Raw genomic sequence first — 21,925 nt, 5'->3', positions numbered from 1 at the left:
GCAAAATAATTGTGCATACCAAATCTTACAAGCCACAAAAAGGACTTCAACATCCTCAACTTTATTTTTTGAAACAGGTAGGGCTAGGTTGCCCATTTGGCCTTGAACTTGTGATCGTCCTGCAACAGCCTCCCAAGTAGCTGGGATTACAGGAGTGTACCCATCACCCACCTGTTTTATCCAGTTTTCAAGAAAACAGAAGTAAAAATAGGTGATCAGAGTACCTAGCTAGTTCTGTATCAATAGAGATAGTGATGGCACATCAATTCACAAGCAACTAACTGATAAAATTTTTTATTTCACTTTTGAGTTTTTACACTTTTTCCTGATTATTCCGTGTAAGGTGAAACTAGAAGTGTTTAAAAGACATACACAAATCTAGTACATCAATAACCGGGGATTTTTCTTTTTTGCTATACTATTTTCACAACCACAGGTGTGCTTGCTAGGCAATATAACCATCACAGAAGCAAACATTAGGCAGAATACTGGTAAGGAAAACAAAGCAGAGAGCTACCAGATATACAGACAGCTTGGTTCCACATTCACTACTGCATTTTCAAGCGCCAAGTATTAACTGCACATTTTTGTTCAGCTAGAAAGAAAAGGATTTTTTTTTAGGTTTTTTTTTTTTTTTGGTTTGTTTTAAATCAGTGCATGAATTTTTCTTTTCTCATTTCAGCAGATGGACAAACAAATGAACTCTATAGCTTTATGGAATGTTAAGGGTAAGGGGTTACTGTGAGACTGACAGGCCTGGCTATTCTTGATTCTCTCCTTTGCAGTGCCCATGCAACTTCCCTGCATTATAGGGTCTTGTGTAGACATGTCTGAGAACTGAGCTGGACGAGTACACTTTGGAGATCTGGTGATAGGCACTAACAAGCATTATCAGGGTTGGCTGCAATAAAGGGAGAACTCAGGGAGATTTAAAAATACTTTTTGATTCAGATTGTGGTATGACTGAAGAGCAACAATTGTGCTGAGAACTGGAGGAAGACTGGGATGTGGTGTGAGAAGCTCTTCTCAACTCTGAAGCAAGCCTTACTCACCAAAATGCTCACCACTGTCTTGCACCCTCTGCCCACACGACATAAAAAGTAAACAAAAGATACAGATTTCCAAAGGAAGAAAATGTAAGGAAGCAGAAGGACATATATTTTTAAGAGGGAAGAGAAAAACAAAGTCAATAGTCAAAAGAACATGGGGGAAGGAATGTTTAGATTTTAAAATTTAATGCCCCAAGTTAGGAATATCTTGAGTACTCCTCCAGTGAGAGACAATCTCTACAGAACATTGTTCTTAAATGACTTACCCAGGAAACAGATAAGGTGGTTCATAAGATATATAGCTTGTTTTTCTTTAGCTAAGTAGTAACAAGGAAAACAGAACCGATTGTTTTGAAAAGTTGCAAATCAGTAACATATTGCTGTAGGAAAGGGGGCTTAGTCACTCTTGTTATAATGAGCACTGAACCTTTTTGCAGTGTCATAACCCAGCTATCTGCCACAAAGAATCTCAATTTCAGGATCTGAGTTTCCTCAGAGGAAGACACTGTAGACTTTTGTGGTCATGAACTTTTGAGTGGCAACAGCCCAAACTGGTCAAGTGTCTACAAGCCCTGAACCACAGGCAGAATTACTGTGAAATACCATTAAACTTGGATGCCAAATGATGTGTCTCACTCCAGTCCCAGCACCACAATATAGTCTCTATAACTTTCTGTACAACTTTACAACAGAATTGTATTTCAGTGACTATTTTGATATCAGATTAAACTTTCCAAAAAGTTACACATAATTCAGGTCTATTTTTTCTACCAGTAAGAGTTCTGCTAAGTTACAAAACCCCATAATCACAGTGTTCAGTTTAAAAAAATTAAGCACACAGTAATTCTGTCAATATTAATGAAATCAAAACTTCAGAATGCCGTGGCATTTATGTGACCAATCCGAGTTTTAGATACAAATACCAGCTGTTTATACCATGGACCATTTTTGCTAGGCTGAGGCTGTGAAAAATCGAAGTCAACGTACAAATTTTTGTTTGTTTGTTTGTTTTATCGCACAAAGGGATAAATGTGGAGGGTACAGAGTGACACTGAACAGATCACAAAGCATGATAGACATTAGTTCTCTCCCTCCCCAGCATCTCCTTCATCTCCCTGGTTTTCGGATGTCCACAGCTGCAAGAGAAAAAAAAAAAAAAAAAGGTATTATCAAAGTAGGGCTACTCAAATTTATGTGGGAGTGGTTCAATCTATATCTTATTTCAATCAACTGTTTAAAATTCCTTCTGTATTATTGCAGACACTGATGACTATAAACATCACAATTTTAGCAGTCATCTATAACTAACTGAATTATATTTAATGGAGTATAAATCCTCTCTTGAATCTTGGATAATAGTGAATTATTTAGCAGGTGAATAGGAAAGGCCATAAACCATCCAAAAGTAGTACTTACAGTGAGATTGTCCCTAAGTAACTGCATGATCAGAGTGCTGTCTTTGTAAGACTCTTCATTCAGTGTATCCAACTCAGCAATCGCTTCATCAAATGCCTAAAACACAGAGCCTTCAGCAAAGAATCTACATGTTCTTAGAATTGTTAGTTGAGTTTTTTTTCCCCTTTTAATAAGTGACTATAATTTTTCTTCTTCTACAGTACTTTGGGGGAGCCTTGTGTTTACAAAACTTCATAATGTGATTGTAAAGCACCAATCAGCAATGATAAAATTTCCTAGACAATATAAATTATGATTTTCTAATAAACTTAGCTTTATCTAATAAGTAACTAGTATTATTGTTAAGCCTAGCACATCTGTTCTAGGTAAATTCACACAAATTTTTATTTACCAAAAACTCTTCTAGAAAATCTCTTAATTTTTTTTAAACTTAGATACAAAAAAATGTACAAGAGTGAAACTCACTTCACTAAACCTGATTTAATTAACCTGCTAAGTCCCAAATTTTCAATTCTGCAAATAGTTCAACAAAATTGACACAGGTATATTAAAATAGGCTGGAAATGATAACCTAGCACTTATATATCTTTATGAAAATACATATATCAGTGTCTACCATTCAATCAAACATTTGCTAAATGTTGTAATCATTCAGTTATTTTCTCAAAGAACAGAACTTTAAAAACACAATATTTGTTTCCAGTTATCATAAGCGGTATAACTGTTTCTCCATTTAAGTTTTTATAGACGTCCCACATCTGGGACAATGAGACTCAATAGGTTAAGAGCAGCAATTTAAGGGGTTTATTTCAGGACCTTTTCCAAACTTAAAAAAAAGAAAGAAAAGAAAGAAAAGAAAAGAAACAACAAAAAAAAAACTGTGCGCATGTTTACAAATACATATAAAGAAAAGGCCAAAAAGACAGGAGGAAATATAGCACACAAAGAAAATGTGGTCCAGCTGGGAGTGGGGGGTGCACACCTGTAATCCCAGCTACTCAGAAGGCTGAAGCAGAGGATCATAAGTTTGAGGACAACCTGGGCAACTTAGTGAGATTGTGTCTCAAAAATAAAATTAAAAGAGGGTGGGTATTGGGGATGTAGCTCAGTGGTAGAGCACTTGCCTAATATGCACAAGGACCGAAGGTTCCATTCCCAGTACAGGAAGGAAGGGAAGAAGAGAGGGAATGTGGTCTGATTTCTTTCATTTACACAGCCATAACCTACTATATTGGAAGGAGGATGATGATGTAAAACCAAGGCCCAAAGCTTGATGAAAAACAATAAACCACCTTTACCTGGAATGTTCTGCAACCACCCCTCAAAAATAGTAGTAGTAGTAGTAGTAGTAATAATAATAATAATAAAAAATCAGCAGGAGTGTTGAGAAGGAATCACAAAGTAATAGGCCTGTATTTCTTTCATAAAAGACGTAATCCTACCCTTAAAAAAAAAAAAAATCTTCTAAAAAGTCCAAGACCATGAGGATGTCCCACAATAAAAGTTACTAGGAAGCTCAAAAGTCTATTAGGATTAGAAACCGGAGGATCCTTCTCACCGTTTTTGCCAGGCTGCAGGCCTTTTCAGGAGAGTTTAGAATCTCATAGTAAAAGACGGAGAAATTTAGAGCCAGGCCAAGTCGAATTGGGTGTGTAGGCTGCATTTCTTTCTTACTAATTTCAAATGCTTCCTGGTAAGCCTGCTGGGAGTTCGACACGGTGGCTGTAAGAAAGAGGAAAAGTATTAAAGGCTGCTTCTCCCACATGGTGCATCATAAACTGGATTCACAATCACAGTATTTTGACAAAGTGGGCTGATGTAAATGATCCATCAAAATGAGATGTCAGTGTCTCTACCATTCAATCAAACATTTGCTAAATGTTTATTCTAAGTCAAGTACTATATTAAGTGCTCCGGGGGAAGCAATGACGAATATAACAAAGTCTATTAAACCAATCAAGAAACATAATCTTTAACAAGATGGAACATAGAAAAATAAGGGGTTTCGGAGTTGACAGACCCAAACTGAATTCCCAACTTTTAATTCACTAGGTACAAAGCTGAGAATAACTTTCTATCCCTGGTTTCCTTTATTAGAAAAATGGGGCTGGGGATATAACTCAGTGGGTAGAGTGCATGCCTCACATGCACAAGGCCTGGGTTCAATTTCCAGCACAATAAAAACAAAAACAAAAAATGAATAGACTCCCACCTAAACTCAAAGTTGTGAGAGAATAAACAAGACTTTAAAGTACTTGGCACACAGCAGGGACACACAGCTGTTAACACTATCACAGCACCACTACCACAATATCTTTGTGACAAAAGAAATGCATCACTATATGTCTCCCTTATCTGCAGAGTGTATGTTCCAAGATCCCCAGTGAATGTATAGTACTGACCCTCATTTAACTGTTTTCCTTGTATGTACATCTATAAAGTTTAATTTATAAATTAGGCACAGTAGGAGATTAACAACAATCATAAAATAGAACAATTATAATATACTGTAATAGGAGTTTGTGCTTTGTCATTAAGTACAACAAGGGCTATCTTAACACAAACATGGCCATACTATGACAGTCAAATCTGATAAGTAAGATGACAATTAAAAGACCAATAGGCAGGGAACATATATACAAGGTGCATATGCCAAAGGGATGATTCACATCCCGAGAAGGATGGTATAACACTTCATCCCATTACTCAGAACAGGGTGAAATCTAAAACTTATGAACTGTTTATTTCTGGAATTTTCCATTTAATGTTTTCAGGCCTTAGTTGGCCTTAAGAAACTGAAACTGGAGAAAACAAAACTGTACATAAAAGTACACTACTATACTTCAACGTTCTGTTTCTAAAAAGACAGCTATCAAATAATTTCCAAGAAAAGAGCTCTTCAAATGCACTCACTACACATCAGACTTTTTAACGCCCTCCACATTTACTCCTTAGACACATTCTGATTTGTCAACCCCCATGATCTCATTCCTCACAGCACAATGGTCTTTTACATTTTGATTACTGTGACATCATCTAATGTCTATGGTGCACAGACAAAAGCAAAAATTGTTGAAGTCCTTACAAAAGGAGACTAGCTCCACTATTGGTCAAATTTGTTTAAATGTTACTTACTTTGTTTATTATCTCCAGATGCCACCTCAGAAAGATACCTAAAATAATCTCCTTTCATTTTCAAGTAGAACACCTTACTTTCTGGTTGGGTAGCATTGGGAATTAGATATTTGTCCAACAGCTCCTAAAAAATGATTCACATTATTAAGAACTTTGAATTATTTACAAGATACTAAAATTATATTTGAGATTCAAGATACAAACTACCACTACCAATTTTTTTGAAAATTAAAAATAACTTTTTTTTTAAATCCAAGACTAAATGTTGTTTAGGTCATAACAGCAGATGCCCGTATTCTTCACTTAAAAGTCACTTTGACCATCCATAAGGGGTTCATTAAAACACAGCTATTACAATGCAATGTTATGCAAAAATGATGTAGAACTACACTGATAACATGGAAATGCTCTCAAAAGAAATCTGAGTGAAAAAGCAGAATAAAAACACAAAAGCCTATTTGATATTAAAATATCTATGTGTATAGGCACACAAATACATAGGGGAAAAACCTGGAAGGATTATGTTGACAATGGTCCTCTAGGTGATAAGATCAGAGTGATTTTATTTTATATTACTTTGCCCTAACTTTAAAAAATAAATAAACCTGTCTTATTTCTGGAATTAGAGGGGAAAAATATTTTTCCATTCTGGGAGAAAAAAAGTGATAATAGAACAAAACTGCCGAGAACTAAGTTCAGAATCAATCTGACCTGGGAAGAAACCCCTCTTCTGCCTGCTGTCTCTATCACCCTGGACCGACTGCCTTCTCACCCAAGCCTCAGTTTGCTTGGCTGTACAATGGGGGATCACAATGGCCACCTTCTAGGGTAAACTTGAGGACAAGTGAGCTAATGTACATAAAGTGCTTAACACGATGGCTGGCACGCAGTAAGCACTCAAAAGAGTCTAATACTATTATTAATAATAAATTCCTTTAAACATTTATGCTTACAACAAAAGTAGTTCTGAAGGAGTCCAAGCTTCGTATACAGAGCAATATTTTCGAAGAGTTGTTTTAGAATGTGGCATCCTGAAAAACTGGTTAAGAGGCAGTAAGTACCATGCTCTTCTTCACATTCTTTCAGATGCTCTTAAAAGCTGGTCTACATTTCAGGAATTATGGAACTTTCTTGCCCTTGGAATGCATGCCATACTTCATCTGAATACCAGATGTACCTAACATTCAGGAATTAGTGCACCATTAACAAACCCCCAAATGACCAACAGGCAACAAGTTTAGCCATGATACTGTTTATCTTACACCATGAATCTAATAAAAAGAGAAGCTCAATGCAAAGCTTAATTATAAGGGGATTTAAGTAGACGCAAGGGGCAGTAGTCATTTTAATATTCTTTGCAGACAGAGTGTAACTCCTTATGGGTTAGGGATGAGAAGTACTGCCTGATGACTGACAAGCTTTGTACTGGTTTTTCAAAAGAAAGGTGTCATGGGCAGTAATTCGGAGAGGCAGCCAGCAGGGGAGGAGGTAGGTCAACAAGTGTGAATTCCTTTTCCCTTCAAAGCATCCCTCACCGTTCATTTTTACCTGATTTCACCTGGAAGAAAAAAAAAGTTCCCAGTGGGCTCAGGATGTGAGGGAAAGACAATATGATCATGATTTGCTCTAGGATATGCACCCCTCCCATCCAACCCCAAACTGTGGTCACAGAGAGTCAACAATCTCCCTCTAGCTTATATAAAACACCGGAGAGGAGAATCCCCAAACCACCTTCGATTTGGCTTTGGAACGCATACTGAACTTGAGGAATGTGCCTAATTTTCAGACAAAATCAGGACTCTCCACTGTGAAGGCATGCCTGGGGGGAGGATGAAAGGCAGCTCAGCTTTTTAATCCTGCCTCCCCTACAGGAGATGACATCACTACTCAGATGACTATAGAGAATAACCTATCTGTGGCTGCATCTAAAATCCTGTCTATCTGGCCTCAATTTCTAAAGAAAAGATGTTGACTAAATCCTCCTGTTTTTCACAAGCCTTTCTGATAGGGGAGGAAAATAGCCCAGAAGTGATGAACAATCTCTGATCAAGCAAAAAAGTGGAGAGGGAGGGGAATCATATCATGTGCATAAAAGTGGGTTGTAAATGGTTTTTCAGCTTTCCAGTATACTCAGACACTCTTTCTCATAAGCTGTTTGAGAGTTTGCATTTGGACAGTGTTAATACTATTTAGAAGTCACTCTTTAAAGAGAAGCACTGGCCCTTACCAGAACATCATTGCAGATATCCTGCAGCTCTGCCTCTATCTTCTCACGGTACTCTTTGCCCATCTGCTGCTTCTTCTCATTCCTCTCTGTTTTCTGTTCAATGCTGGAGATGACGCGCCAGGAAGAACGGCGAGCACCTACCACATTCTTGTAGGCGACAGAGAGCAGATTTCTCTCTTCATTGGAGAGTTCGTGCCCCTGTTCAGTGACTGCCTTCATGGCTGCAGCCATGTCATCATAGCGCTCGGCCTGCTCAGCAAGTTTGGCTTTCTGTACCAGCTCACTTTTGTCCATGGTCATTCCCTAGAACAAGAGCAAGAGAAAAAGAAAAGCAGATGTCAGGCTTCAGGGCCCAGGAAATACATGTGTGAATCTTCTTACAACCCCTCTGGAAAGCCTACCCAAAAGTGAAACATCTAGCTCCAAATGCCATCGACATTACAGATCACGCACTAAGCATCTATACTGTCAGGTACTTTGCTAAGGCCTTTATTTGGGTCAATTAATTTTCCAACACACACCAAAGAGAAGAATCATGAATCAAGGTGGATGGACTTGGGCTCTACCGATCACTAGCTCTCCTACTCAGAGGGCAATGATCTTGGTTAGATCACTTAACCTGAGAGCTCTAGTTTCCTTATTGGAAAGCAAGAACGCTACCAACTCTCTCAAAGAGGCTCTTACAAGGACAAGTGACCTAATATACATGAAGTACTATGAAAAGTTTAAAGCATTATATACAAATACCAGGTACTAATTTTGTTTAGGTATAGGTTGCAAAAAATAAAAAGTATACAGGATGTATAGAAACAGAACTTAATTTATTTGAACCACAGAAGTTCATTTAGATTTTCTCAAAACAAAAATCTCAGTGTTTTCAGTTTATTTTATCAAACCCTTTATACAGACCAATCAGTGAACGCCTCTTAATCACCTCACCTTACGTTAGTTCTCCACTACAATAATCTTAGAAAGTGCAATAATTTTTTTGAAAAAAGCAACTAAAAATGATTTACTATTAAAAGTTAGTTTACATACTGTTAGCTTAAATTTACATATATCCTCTATGCCACAGAGTAAAAATATGCTTATTCATTTATTGATTTTTGTGGTACTAAGGACTGAATCCAGGGGTGCTTTACCACTGAGCTACATCTTCAGCCCCTCTTACTTTTTATTTTGGGACAGGTTATTAAACTGCTCAGGCTGACCTCAAACCTGTGGTCCTCCTGCCTCAACCTTGAATCTCTGGAATCAGAAATGTTCACCACCTCACCCAGCACACCCATCCTCTTTTGGGTGCCAGGGATTGAACCTAGGGACGCTTAACCACTGGGCCACATCCCCTGCCCTTTTTATATTTTATTTAGAGAAGGGTCTCACTAAGTTGCTTGGGGCCTCACTAAGTTTCTGAGGCTGGCTTTGAACTTGTGATTCTCTTGTCTCAGCCTCCTGATCTTTTGAGAATACAGGCACATACCACCATGCCCAGCTCCAGCTTTTTTAAATTTTAAATAGAGAAATTCTAAACATGAGGCCCAAGCACACAAAAATGCATTATCAAATGAAGCACAAAGAAATCCAGGCAATTTAGAAAGAGTTGATTCTCCAGTTCAGAAATATGAATTTTCTTCCTACTGCTTATTATCTAAATCATATTCAGAGTTACCTCCTATATACAACTTGCTAATTGTAAGGTTACATTTAGTGAAGTAAGTCTTGCCTAGATCTATGACATCTTCACTCACAACACTAGAATGTAACTACAGCAGATAGTAATCCTCAGGAAAGACTCCATTTGCTGCTTCCCTACACATCCCAGCACATCCCCAGCAGTTAGGAGTCAGCAGCTCTGTCCAATCAACACAGGCAGAAATGATGCTGCTTCCAGGCTCAAACCGTGAAAATCCTGCATGTAGTTCCCCAAGCTTTCTTCTCTTACAGCATCCACCTAAAATGTGTTCTAGATGATGCACTCATAAAAGAACGGTCTGTCAGCCCAAGTCCCTGGGTAACTATCCAGTATACAGTGTTTGTTACTAAGAGATAACCTAGTCTACTTTAATACAAGAAAGAAATATCCTATCATCCCAAAATTACATGCTTTCAGTATACCTAATTTTCTTGACCATAAAGTTTTTGGGATCAAGATAATTCCTATATATTATTAAATAATTGTACAATTGTTATTCCTGAAGGTACTAAGCACAGCAGGAGGAAACCAACTTTCAATGACTCAATTTACAGTCTGCAGTTATAAGTCACTAGAGGTCCATCTCAAAGTTCATACAACAGCACTGATGCAATTCTACCTATGAAAGATTCCAAATAATAAATTTCTGGGCAAAAGCCAACTCAAAGCTAAGCTATTCCATACAGTATAATAATAGAAATATGAGGGACGGACCTTGCTGAAGGATGCCACAAAGCTCTTCGACCTAACTAAGCCCAAATTAAGTACCCCCCTTTCTCTCCTTCTTCAAGCATTTAAAATTTAACTCACACTTTGAAGAATTCTGAGTACTCTTTGAGACCTCCCAAATGTCCTCACCCTATTTCCTAAAATAAAACATGGCCTTTCTGATTTGAGGCCAACTATTTCAAGCTTCTCTGGGATCATCATAAGAGTTCCTGGAGATTGAAAATCATCATGTTACTATGCGACTAAATGCACATTAAAAAACAACAACAACAAAAACTATTCATGTATCTACCCATTTCAAAAAAATTTTAATTCTACATATACACAGAAACAATTTAAAACAAACAAAATCCATAGCCAAATGTCCTGATGCCTACTGCTTACATAACTTTTGACTTATATAACATGGATTTTTGAAGCAGCTAGACCAATTTCAACAGGAAATGGGTTACACAACACCCAGCAGTTTGGAGCAAGGCAGTAGACAAGGGAGAAATGAAACCATTCCTCTTTTTACATCTACAATAAATCTCCCATCCATCATCTTTCCCTATACCCACTGGTTTCAGTCTCTACCTCCAGCCCCCTTCACATCTTTGCTACGAAACCATCTTTTCTGTGGTACTAGGGATTGAACCCAGGGCCTCACATGCTACACAAATGTTCTACCACTGAGTAACTTCCCTACCAGCCTCCATCTTCTTAAAAGCCCAGATCAAGTCACTTTCTGCTCAAAATTATTATTTTCTGCTGGAGAGCAGAATCAGATCTCAATGCCCACCCTATCAGTGAATGCTTGCCAACCTATCTTCTCAGATTTTTCCCATAAAATGCCTGCCACACAATATGTGTTTCACACTTACATACAAAGTGTGATTTTCTGTCTTGACTCACTAAAGTCAATCCCTCTATCTGGAATGGCCTTCCCCACTCACTTGGAATATAAAGTTCTTCAGAGCATGGCTCAAAGGCCACCTCCTCCAAGAAACCTTTCTTAAGCCCAAGCTGTGTAATACAAGAACCACATGTGGCTATTCACTTGAAATGTGACTAGTGCCACCCACTGAAATCATAATATTTTGGTTATTTTACAGAAATTAATAAAATTATTAATTTCACCTGGGTTTTTGTTTTTGTAATACTAGGTACTAAACCCAGAGCCTTGCACAGGTTAGGCAAGGGCTCTACTACTGAGCTATACCCTCAGTCCTCTTTAAAGAAAAATTCAGATTACATATAGCTCACATTCTGTTTCTACTGAATGATACTGCTCTAAGATAAAATGACTCTCAGAAAGCACTTAATCTATACCTGTCATGTCTTATCACATTTCTTCAGTATTAAAATTATTTGTATATACCTCAAGTCCCTTCCTATACAAGCTCCTTTTGGGAATATCTTCCACAACATCCTGCACATAATCAGTAAGAACAAATAGCTATCCAATGAATGGATAAATCCTAAAAAGAATAAAACTACAAATTTGGTAGCCTTCTCTTTTCTCAAGAAATTCAAAGCTTCTATTCCTCAAGTATATTGAAAACTTGTATTTGCACCTCACTCTGTGTTTCTGGCCCTACTTCAAAATCACTCTTCCTAAACTACTTCTTTAGCTCTGCCTGTACTTTCACTCAATAACTTTCAGCACTTTTGGTCACTCCACCAAGTCCACATTCCACCTGGCTTTCAGGGTCCTCATAACTTGGTTCCTCCTGATCAACCAGGCTTTCTCACCCACTGTTCTCCTTGTACCCTTCTCTTAGGCTGGACATCACCACATGACCTCTAAAATGCCATGCTCAAAAATACTAAAAACTGCTTTTGTTGTTCTCTTCATGTAGAATGCTCTTCTATACTCTTTAATTCCTGCCTATGCAAACCCTGGCCAACCATCCAGGACCAGAAAGCACACATTGGTCTACCATGCCTATACCTCAAATACATATGGAGAGTTTCTTTCTATGATAGTCTATAGTACAGATGATGAAAACCAAACCATTTACAGTTTCACATGTGTTTCCTCCAAGGAAAACTGCATATTTATTTCACACTTAGTGTCAAAAACTGTGCTCAGTACAAGACTCATACTCAAATATATATCTGGTAAGTTTTTCAACACTCATTACTGGGATAGCAAAGAACACAGCCTGCCTATGTATGCTGGTACAGCAGAAAGGCAACAGGGCTGTATCACAGCACAATCTGCCACTACACAGCCTTAAGACCTTGTTACATCCCAGTCTTCCAGTGTAAAAAACAAAGACAAGAGCATCTCCCTTAAGAGAGTTGCTGTGAATATGACAGGAAGGGAATTAAAGAACATTAGATGTGCAAACTCTTCTTAAGTAATACACAGTGCATGGGAATGGGGTTGTGGCTCAGTGGTAGAGTGCTTGTCTAGCAAGTGTGAGGCACTGGGTTCAATCTTCAGTAACACCACATAAAAAAACCCACAAAATGCTGTGAGGTTGGATTTTTTTTTTTTAAATCTGTTTATCCATCTATCCATCCATCCATTCTGGAGACTGAACCCAGGATCACTCTACCACAGAGCAAGCAAGTGGGTGAACTATCAATCAGTACTGCGAATCAAACCCAGGGGCATTCTATCACAGAGCTACATCCTCAACCCATTTTATTTTTTATTTTATTTTGAGACAGGGTCTCACTACATTACCAAAGCTGGCCTTGAACTTGCAATCCTCCTGTTTCAACCTCTGGAGTAGCTGAGATTACTGGTGTGCACCACCATGCCCAGCTGGATTTGTTTTTAAATATACAAGCCCATGAGTAGAAAAAGCAAGTCTAAATTATTCTTGCACAGGAAATAACCCCTCGATGAAATAAAAATGGGAATACATGTTAACTGACCCTTATATTTATAAGTTCCTAATCAAATTTTCTACAGATGACAACTAGTGATGGTTTATCATCAGGATATAATTTTTATTCTGAGCTTTATAAAGGACTATAGACTGGTCATCAAGCCCAGTACCAATCTCAGAGAGTCAAAGATACCACAGTAGACAAACTCATTGCAGGACAAAGTTGGGGGTGGGGCGGGGGGTTGCAGGGAGAGTGTCCTAGCTCTGCAGTGAGCTAAGAGAGTTTTCCTGTGCCTGGCATATTTCAAGAAGATAACGACATGCTTGAGAATAAAGTTACCAAGCACTCTCATATGGTAGTGACAGGTGTCAATCTGTCCGAAGTAACCTGATGCAGCAAGTCAGAGGACTAGGAAGCATATGCTAATAAATATAGCAATTGCATAGTGAAAAATATTTAAATATACAACAACAGGGAAATGATTTAAAAAAAAGAGAAAGAAAGATGGCACAAGACTACATGACCATCTATGAGTCATAAAAGAACACAGCCTGTGATAAGCACCAGGAGTACAAAATAATTTGTTTTATAAGAAAAACTTTTTAAAAAACAGAAGTTAGAGGTTCAGAGAAACAGAAAGCTATGAAAAATAATTCTAAAGGTGTCAACAAAATAACTATTTCTTTCAAAGAAACGAAACCCTAGCCCAGATAACAAATGCTGGAACAAGAGTATCTAATAACCAACATAGCCCCACCATCTCAATTCTTTGCCTAAGTTTTTCTAATCAGGGTCAAAATTCTGAGAAGTTATTTCCCAGTGTCCAAAGGCGATACCCAAGGATAAGGACAAAAAAATGACTATAATCAATCTTTCTCACTATATATATGCTTGTGCGTGCTATGTGTGTATACATATATTTTAAAGGGCACTGCAAAGGAAAAAAGAATTTGAAAACGGCGAAAGCCTACAATCCCAGCAGCTTGGGAGGCTAAGGCAGGAGGTTTGCAAGTTCAAAGCCAGCCTCAAAAACTTGGCAAGGTCCCAGGCAACTCAGTGAGACCCTGTCTCTAAATAAAATACAAAAATGGGCTGGGGATGTGAGTTAGTGCTTGAGTTTATCCCCAATATCCTCCATCCCAAAAAAACAGTTTGAAAATGATGGCTGTGGCCATCATTAACTTTCAACTGTATTTTATTTTTGAGAAAAACAAAGCACTCAATTCTAAAATAACACTGAGTTAGAAGTTTTAAATGAGGATTTGATCATCTCTTATATATCTGGAATTACCCAAGTTTTATATAAAACATATTGGTGGAATCTGTTTCAGGAAAGCCCTACATACAACAAATCCGGGCTTCTATAGAGAAATTAAGCGACCCCCTCCCATATTTCCATATTATAACTTCTCTGCATCTCAGTTTCCTCACTGTTAAAAGTAGATATTAACAGCTACCAAATAAAATAATGCACATAAAATGCCTATCTGGTGCTAGTCAAAGTAAAAGCTTACTCATAAGCTACTTCACAAAAATGTAGTGCATATAATCAATGTGTGTTGAAAGAACTGCAAAAGGAAAAAAAAATAGATTATTCCCAAGAACTCTGGATTAGTCACTGAGAGTAGTTCAAAAGAAATGAAAGCTGTATGACCTTCCCTCCCAGAACATAAACCTGAATAGTTGGAACATAAGAAAATGTCATACCTTTGTGGGTTACAATGCTTCTTGTCAGAAAAGCTACCTGCTAGAATTAGAGGAAAGTGGTTTACTTCAAAACTATACAGGTCCCAAACTCCTTTTATGGGATGAAGAGCTGTGGTTGAGAGAGAGAAAGGAAACTCCAGGTGGTGACAGGAAAACAGATGTATGCACAAAGTACAGTATGTTTTTCTAAATGACAGAAAGCAAAGGCCAAAGTGGAAAAAGGAATGAGAACAATTATTAATCCAGAGAGGAAACTGACAGGTGCCATGGATGCAGACACTTTTAGGTCCTGATGCCCCAGGGCACTGACCAATTATTGCCTTCAGTCTGGCATGACTGCCAGGTGGCAATAACTTGGGCGTTACCCCAGCTCAGATAACAAGGCGTGGCTCCAGGTGCAGGCCTCACCTGCAGGGGTTGAGCTACACTCCCGTTCCTTTGTAATCCTACCCCTTTGCCCTTTTTGGGATAGAATGTTCCATGGAACCACCCCTTGTATGTTCCCTATATAAGAATAAAAAATTCCAGCGGCTCTCTCTCTTTCCATGGACCCTTAAGGTTGCAGAGTCGTCTCCAGAATATTGAAAAGGTAATCCTGTGTGGTTGCATGCTTTCTTTGTCATTTTCTTGAGTTATTGGAATAGTCAGACTTTGTGAACCCAGCATTAGGTTGCCAGCTTGCATAGATGGCAATAGACAGGAGCATCTTGAAAACCTAGGCTCAAAGTCTCAGTGGGGTAAAGAACTGACTGCAAATTCTGAACAGCAGTCGGATGTATCATTCCAGATAGAGCAACCACAGAACCATGAAGTAGAAGTTACAGCTCTGGAGTCACTCTGCTGAAGGGAAAACCTGCCAAGCTCCAGCAGGAGGGACTGAGAAAGTCAGCAGGACCAGCTGGCTAGTGGGTGTTATCCAGAAAAAGTCAAGTACTCCTGGCTCTCAAAGAAAACTACTCACTGAAAAACACCTACTCTAAAAATGTCTGTGTGCCTTTCTACACACAAAGTAAAGTCCTGTAATAAATTTCATTTCATTCAAACATTTGCAGGTTCTTCGTTAGAAACATAACATGTTATCTGAAATACAAAATCATTAACTTTATGTCTGGTGAACACTGAATGGTGAGGGGAAACTGTACCTGTATTTCAAAATTTCTTCTTTCACATCAATTTTGAATACCATTGTTAATTATGTCCAATTAGCCATGATTAAATTTAAGCACCCAAATAAATGGCAGCCAAAGTATACCCTACACAAAGGTTAAAAAATAAATGGTCAATGAGTGAAGGGGCATTTACTATGTATCTTATTTCTTTCAATTCTAAATTGCTTTCTTTATCTTTTTTTTTTTTTGAATTTTAATATTTATTTTTTAGTTATCGGCGGTCACAACATCTTTGTATGTGGTGCTGAGGATCGAACCCGGGCCGCACGCATGCCAGGCGAGCGCGCTACCGCTTGAGCCACATCCCCAGCCCCTAAATTGCTTTCTTTGAAGTTTTTTTTTTTTTTTTAAAGAAAGACACATGTTAATTAACCTACGCCTATTTCTAAAATGGGTACACACTGATTTATTGTAAATGTCTTTGTTGACTCCACACTGGATTATGAGCTTAAGATAGGAATCCAGACTCTTGTATTCAGATACTCAACGTAGAGCTCAATGCCTACCACACTGAACAGCAAATCACTTAATCAAGTGACACATTTTTGTAACGAAGTGAACAAGTTATTATTGCCCATGTGGACAGGGGCAGGTAGATGACATCTAATCTATAAAATACACTGTACATACAGTCTATCTTAGACTACTGTTTGAAGAGTCAGCTCTAATCAGGAGACAACACTATGCCTTTTGACTAATATTTTTTGGTACCTTTCACCATATTTATAGATTCAAATGGAGTTTCAACAAATCTTTGAAATACCATCTATCTTTTCCATTCAGAAATCCAATCAGTTAGCTATTGGGCTTAATAAAAATATCCATTGTTTATGGTCTGTTCAAATGGACAAAGCACTTAGGGATTTATAGCACCTCATTTAATCCTAAGTATTCTTATGAAGTAGGTGACACTGTTCCCTTTATAAAGAGTAACTCACTTAGGGTCACACAGCTATAGCTAAACCAACATTAATTTTAAAACTAATGTTCTTTTCTCAATGTCTTCTAAAGATCAATTATTATTCCCAATGCTTACTTCAGGAAAAAACAGACATCAATTTTTTGAAGAATCATGCAAAGTTGGTATATATTTTAAAAACTCATCAAACAAGCTTTAAGGTGAAGTTCTCAATGAAGGGCAAAAAATAATAATGGATAGGGTTCACATCTAATTTATTTTGCCCTTTAATAAGTTTGTCCTGGTCAAGGCCATTCAGAAATAACTCTTCTTGGGTTGCCTACAGAAAACAATGAAATAAACAACTAGGACAGGAAAAAAAAAATCACAAAATAAAGAACTGCTGGAATAACTTGTCCCTGCAAAGCCATCATTCATTTTCATCTCATTACAAGTATTTGAAACATGTGACCATGCCTCTTTTAGAAGATCTTTGGTAGAGAAAGCATTATCATGATTCACTTTGAGCACACATATCATGAAATAAAGCACTGTATTCTATTCATCCTTTTTAAACATTCCCCTTAGAAAACTCCCCTCAATACCTAGTTCCAGCTGTTAGTTTCTCCATCCTGATGTGCAGATGACTATGAGGATCCTATATTCATGCAGCAATTAAAATGCTTATAAAACTTAAAAGTTGCTATTACATAAGTGTGATTTCCTGCCCCCTAATGTGTGAACTGTCATCTCTCCCTAGAGGAGTGTAGAAACCAAGCAACTTAAAAGTCCCTCTACAATGAAATTTTAGTTCATTCTCTAAGGTATCCTCATTTACGGGAAAAGTACTTTGTTGCCACATGAGCAGGCAGCATAACAAGATGTAATAATTTAAAATTTTCTCTCTACTTATGTAGATCATTCCCTCATCTCCTCTACCCCGACAATATATAGAAAACCTAAAAATCAACCAAAAAAAAAAAAAAAAAAAAGTAGTATGATGAACAGTATATAACGATGACCATGACCAAGTTCTATTAGATAAAGAACCTGGAACTGTGTGCCACAAAGGTAGCTGATGAACCTTCTCCCTGGTCTGAAGCAAGTACCAGAAAAACTGGATTTTGCAGAAGCTTGTTTCCTGATGCACACCAAAAGTATCATTCCCACAGGCCAGAAAAGGTATACCCCCCAATAAACCACAGTATACCTGTCTTTAAAATTAGCTATAGCTTCAGTTTAAATACATTTACTTTAATAGGATATATGTAAAGAAAAATGAAGGACTAAATGGTATTCACCATAAAATATACATGTTATTCCCTAAGTAGAAATCTATCATTCCCTAGAGCCAAACCACCTGGGTTTGATTCCCAATTCCAGCACTTACCTTGTGTTGGTATCCTTGGGAAAAATTACTCTTCTTGCCTCAGTTTCCTCATCTACAAAATGAGGCTAACAGTACTTACTTCTTATTGGCTGTTACAAAGACTGAGTTAATATATATGTGCTTAGTGCACAGTTTGTGCTACAAATGCTAGCTATTATAATTATACCTAATGCTACTTCATCAGTTGGTGAACATTACAAATAAGTGGAGTCTATGTTATATAGCACATATGCTGTAACTAAATACATGTACGTTCATGCATATGGTCAAAAACTATTAAAAATATATACTACAGAAAGGTTGATCAATGGGTATTAAGTTATAAGTTTGATAGGAGTAAGAAGTTCTGATGTAACAGTAGGGTGGGTGACTATAGATAACAATTATATACTATATATCTCAAAAACCTGGAAGAACTTTGTTTAATCTGATTTAAATATTATAGGATACATACATGTACTGAAATATCACATAGAACATCATTTATATGTAGAGTTTTTATGTTACCAATTTAAAAGGGGCTGGGGATGAAGTTCAGTGATACTGCTTGTCCGTTAGCTTGTGTGTGACCCTGTGTTCAATTGCCAACATGGCAAAAAATGAATAAACAAGTTTAACCTAATATTTTTAAAAATTTATATTCCAGGTGCTTATTTTGAGTATGTCATAATGTATCAAAGACTGCATTTCCATTTGCACTGTACAGATGAGAAAATTATTCAGAAATGCTGGATTTGTACATGTAAAAGAAGTTCTATAATGATATATCATTTTTTTCAAAGCAACATGTACAAAAGCAGGGTTGGGTCTTCACAGAATGTAACTAGAGAAAAAAAGAAAAGTGAACTCTGTGATTAAAAAACAACAAAATTAAGAGCTTCTGCCTGGGGAACTAGCATCAAGGGAATTTGTTCAGCCTGGTTTACAGAGGCTGCCTCCCAGATCTATAGAGCTCCAATTCTAAAATGGCTTCAACATAACACAAGCACTGCATGATGGGAAATGTTCAGAAGATTATAGGGTAGAAGCCATAGGAGCCATACTCCAGAGGCTGATGGTCCATAAATATTTACTACTGACAAAAGAGAATATCCAATTTGCAAATAGATATGTGGTTTAGGCCAAATCACCTCATTTTTGGTAAAGTCTTCATCTGTAAGATGGGTGAATGGTTTCTTATCTCACTGAAGGCACAGGCCAGGAAAATAATTCTGCAGTTGCTACCATTTAGAAAGCCATGCTTAAGATTTTAAATTAGGGGCTGGGGTTGTGCTCAGTGGTAGAGGGCTTGCCTAGCATGTGTGAGGCCCTGGGTTTGATCCTCAGCACCATATAAAAAGACATTGTGTCCAATTTTTTTTTCCATTAAAAAAAAAAAAAAAAGATTTTAACTTAGACCCAACAAAATTGACAGGTTTCACACTCACCATTCTGTGTGCAGCTAAGGACAAGGATCCTAGAAAAACAGGTTGCGACAACTGAGACAGCCCTAAGAAATGCGGTGCACTGGAGGCAGTCAAGAAGAAATTCACCACCAAGAACAAATAATACTTATAAATTTTCAATAGGAAAATGCAAAAAGCTGAGTAACCATGTGTTCAGTTCTATAAACTGCATATGTATGTGGTGTCATATGAACAACCGAGACAATGAGAAGTGCAGACAACTCTCATATTTTTGTAAATGCTTCTTCACCTTTCTGTTTTGGCTCCTGTGACCGGCTGATTTTATATATTCATAACATCACCTTGCCAAATTCCATCTCCCACACAGGGCAAGTAAAGTCAGAGCCTGATGCTATCTAGCCTTACCAAAGAGAAATGCAGTGAAGGTAAGGACAAGAGACATGCATTTTTAAAGAAAGGTTGGCAAATTGTCTTACTAATGCTGCCACCTTTGAAACCCCCATTACATGCAAGTTCTCCATTTGCAATAGACAAAGATGTACTCATCTGATGAAAAAGAATCCACATCACGCCCACCCATTCCCCACCCGGGAGGCCATCAGACAAATTTCAGACCGAAAAATGGTTGGGGGAATTTTGGGCAAGGACACAAAAGATTCTGGCATTAAATGTCACTAATAACATGGGGCGATATTCCACTACTCAGCCTGTGGTATTTTTTTCTTCTTGGGGATCCCGCCTGACTCAGTACCCGGTTCCAGTGAATCCATTTTTGATTCAAACCTCAACCCTGCTTTTCCCAGGGAATCTCCGTCCTACCAAGCTCCCAAACCATTGAAAGATGATGAAACGGCTTTACTGCAAAGTGGGAGGGGGTTTTCCCCTGCAGTCCGCCAAGGTTAAACCCTTTACTCCTCCGGGGGAGTCCAGCAGGGGTGCTGGGGCTCGGAAGCTCGCCCGCGAGGTGAGATTTCAGTTTCTGGAAGCAGAATGCACCGAGCAGTCGTGACAGGGAAGAAAGAGACGGTTCGCGCCCACCGAGTCCCAGGGAGAGAGGGGGGCTCGGTAGGGTGTGCAGGGGGGGCGTTTCCGGGGCCCACGCCCGACCGTCCCTTTCAGCGCAGTACGGAGACGCACCCGCCCGCCGGGCAGGGCTGCGGGCGGCGAGGGAGGCCCGGGCTTCTCTCAGAGGCAGAGGGCCCGGCCCCGGAAACAGGGAGGGGCCGCGGCAAGGCCGAGCCCGCGCCGCAAGCGGCCGCGCGGGGCCGAGGAGGCCGCGCGCCGCTACCCGCGCAGCTCCCCCGCGGGGCCGCGGTGGCTGTCGCGCAGCCCGAGAGGGGCTTCTAGCTTGGGCCCCTGGGGGCCCCGGGTGGGCCCGGCTGCACTCACCGTGGCAGGGCTGCAGGGGCCTAAAGTGCTTCCGACGAAGCTCTAAGAATGGCAACCGCTTCCTTCCCAAGCCCACTCCTGAGGCGGCGGCGGCGGTGGCTGCAGTGGCTGTAGTGGCGGCGGCGACGGCGGCAGCTACCCCAGCTCCGGAATCGGCGGCGGCGGTGGCGGCAGCTCCACTTCCGCTCCGGCCACCACTTCCGCTCCGTCCGAAGTCCCGCCCCACCCTATGCTGTCTCCTCATTGGGCAAACGAGGCACGGGGCTGCCCTGGCCTCCCAAGAGGGGCGCTGACGGAAGGGAGGAGGAAGAAGAGCAGGGATGTAGCGGACGGGGGAGGGTGTCGGTCTCTGGGTGGGAGAGAGGAGGGGGCGGGCGAAGGGGAAGGAAATGGGGCGGGGGAGCAGGAAGAGGAGGTGGGAGGAGAGAGGGCGGAGCTGGGGGTGGTGGTCAAGTAATCGGATGTGTGGGGACGAGGAGGACTGGGAGAGAGGTTTGGAGAGGGCCCCGAGAATTCGAGGGTCATCGGCCCCCACCCCATGAAAGTAATCCTCACGGGGTCGGAGGCCGAGGACAATCCCGTTTGCTTTGTGCATTGGGAATACTGGTCCTAGAGCAGAGAAATGTGCATTCCTATATTTTTTAGTTAACCCAGTCCTTTAAGCTAGTTCTTCCCTTTGTGGACTGAAAAGGCCACAGGAAGTGCCAGGAACCAAATACACCAAGGACTTTTAAAAAACAAACAAAAAATCCCCCAAAACCTGTGTACATTATTTATTCATTGAGAATACCCCCTCCCCAAGGCTCCTAAGGGAAGCTTCAGCAGGGGAAAGAGGTCTCCTTGTCGCCCCACTCTCTTGGCTGCTGTCATCATTATCAACATTTTACTCCT

At 39.4% G+C, this 21,925-nt stretch overlaps 1 protein-coding gene across 1 annotated transcript; it reads right to left on the bottom strand.

The window, feature by feature from the left end:
* Positions 1–45: 45 nt before the first annotated feature.
* YWHAB (tyrosine 3-monooxygenase/tryptophan 5-monooxygenase activation protein beta) lies at positions 46–21,259 on the bottom strand. The gene is made up of 6 exons (XM_081289281.1): positions 21,035–21,259; positions 7,828–8,130; positions 5,601–5,724; positions 4,024–4,187; positions 2,466–2,561; positions 46–2,185 (listed from the first exon to the last, which is right to left on the bottom strand). Exons 2-6 carry the CDS (start codon positions 8,125–8,127, stop codon positions 2,129–2,131), a joined length of 741 nt encoding a protein of 246 aa, XP_081145407.1. The 5' UTR covers positions 8,128–8,130; positions 21,035–21,259; the 3' UTR covers positions 46–2,128.
* Between the last annotated feature and the right edge of the window lie 666 nt (positions 21,260–21,925).

This window comes from Spermophilus citellus, assembly GCF_964194105.1.
Source record: "Spermophilus citellus genome assembly, chromosome: 4".
Lineage (NCBI taxonomy): Eukaryota > Metazoa > Chordata > Mammalia > Rodentia > Sciuridae > Spermophilus > Spermophilus citellus.
This window is presented reverse-complemented; position numbering and strand designations above follow the sequence as displayed.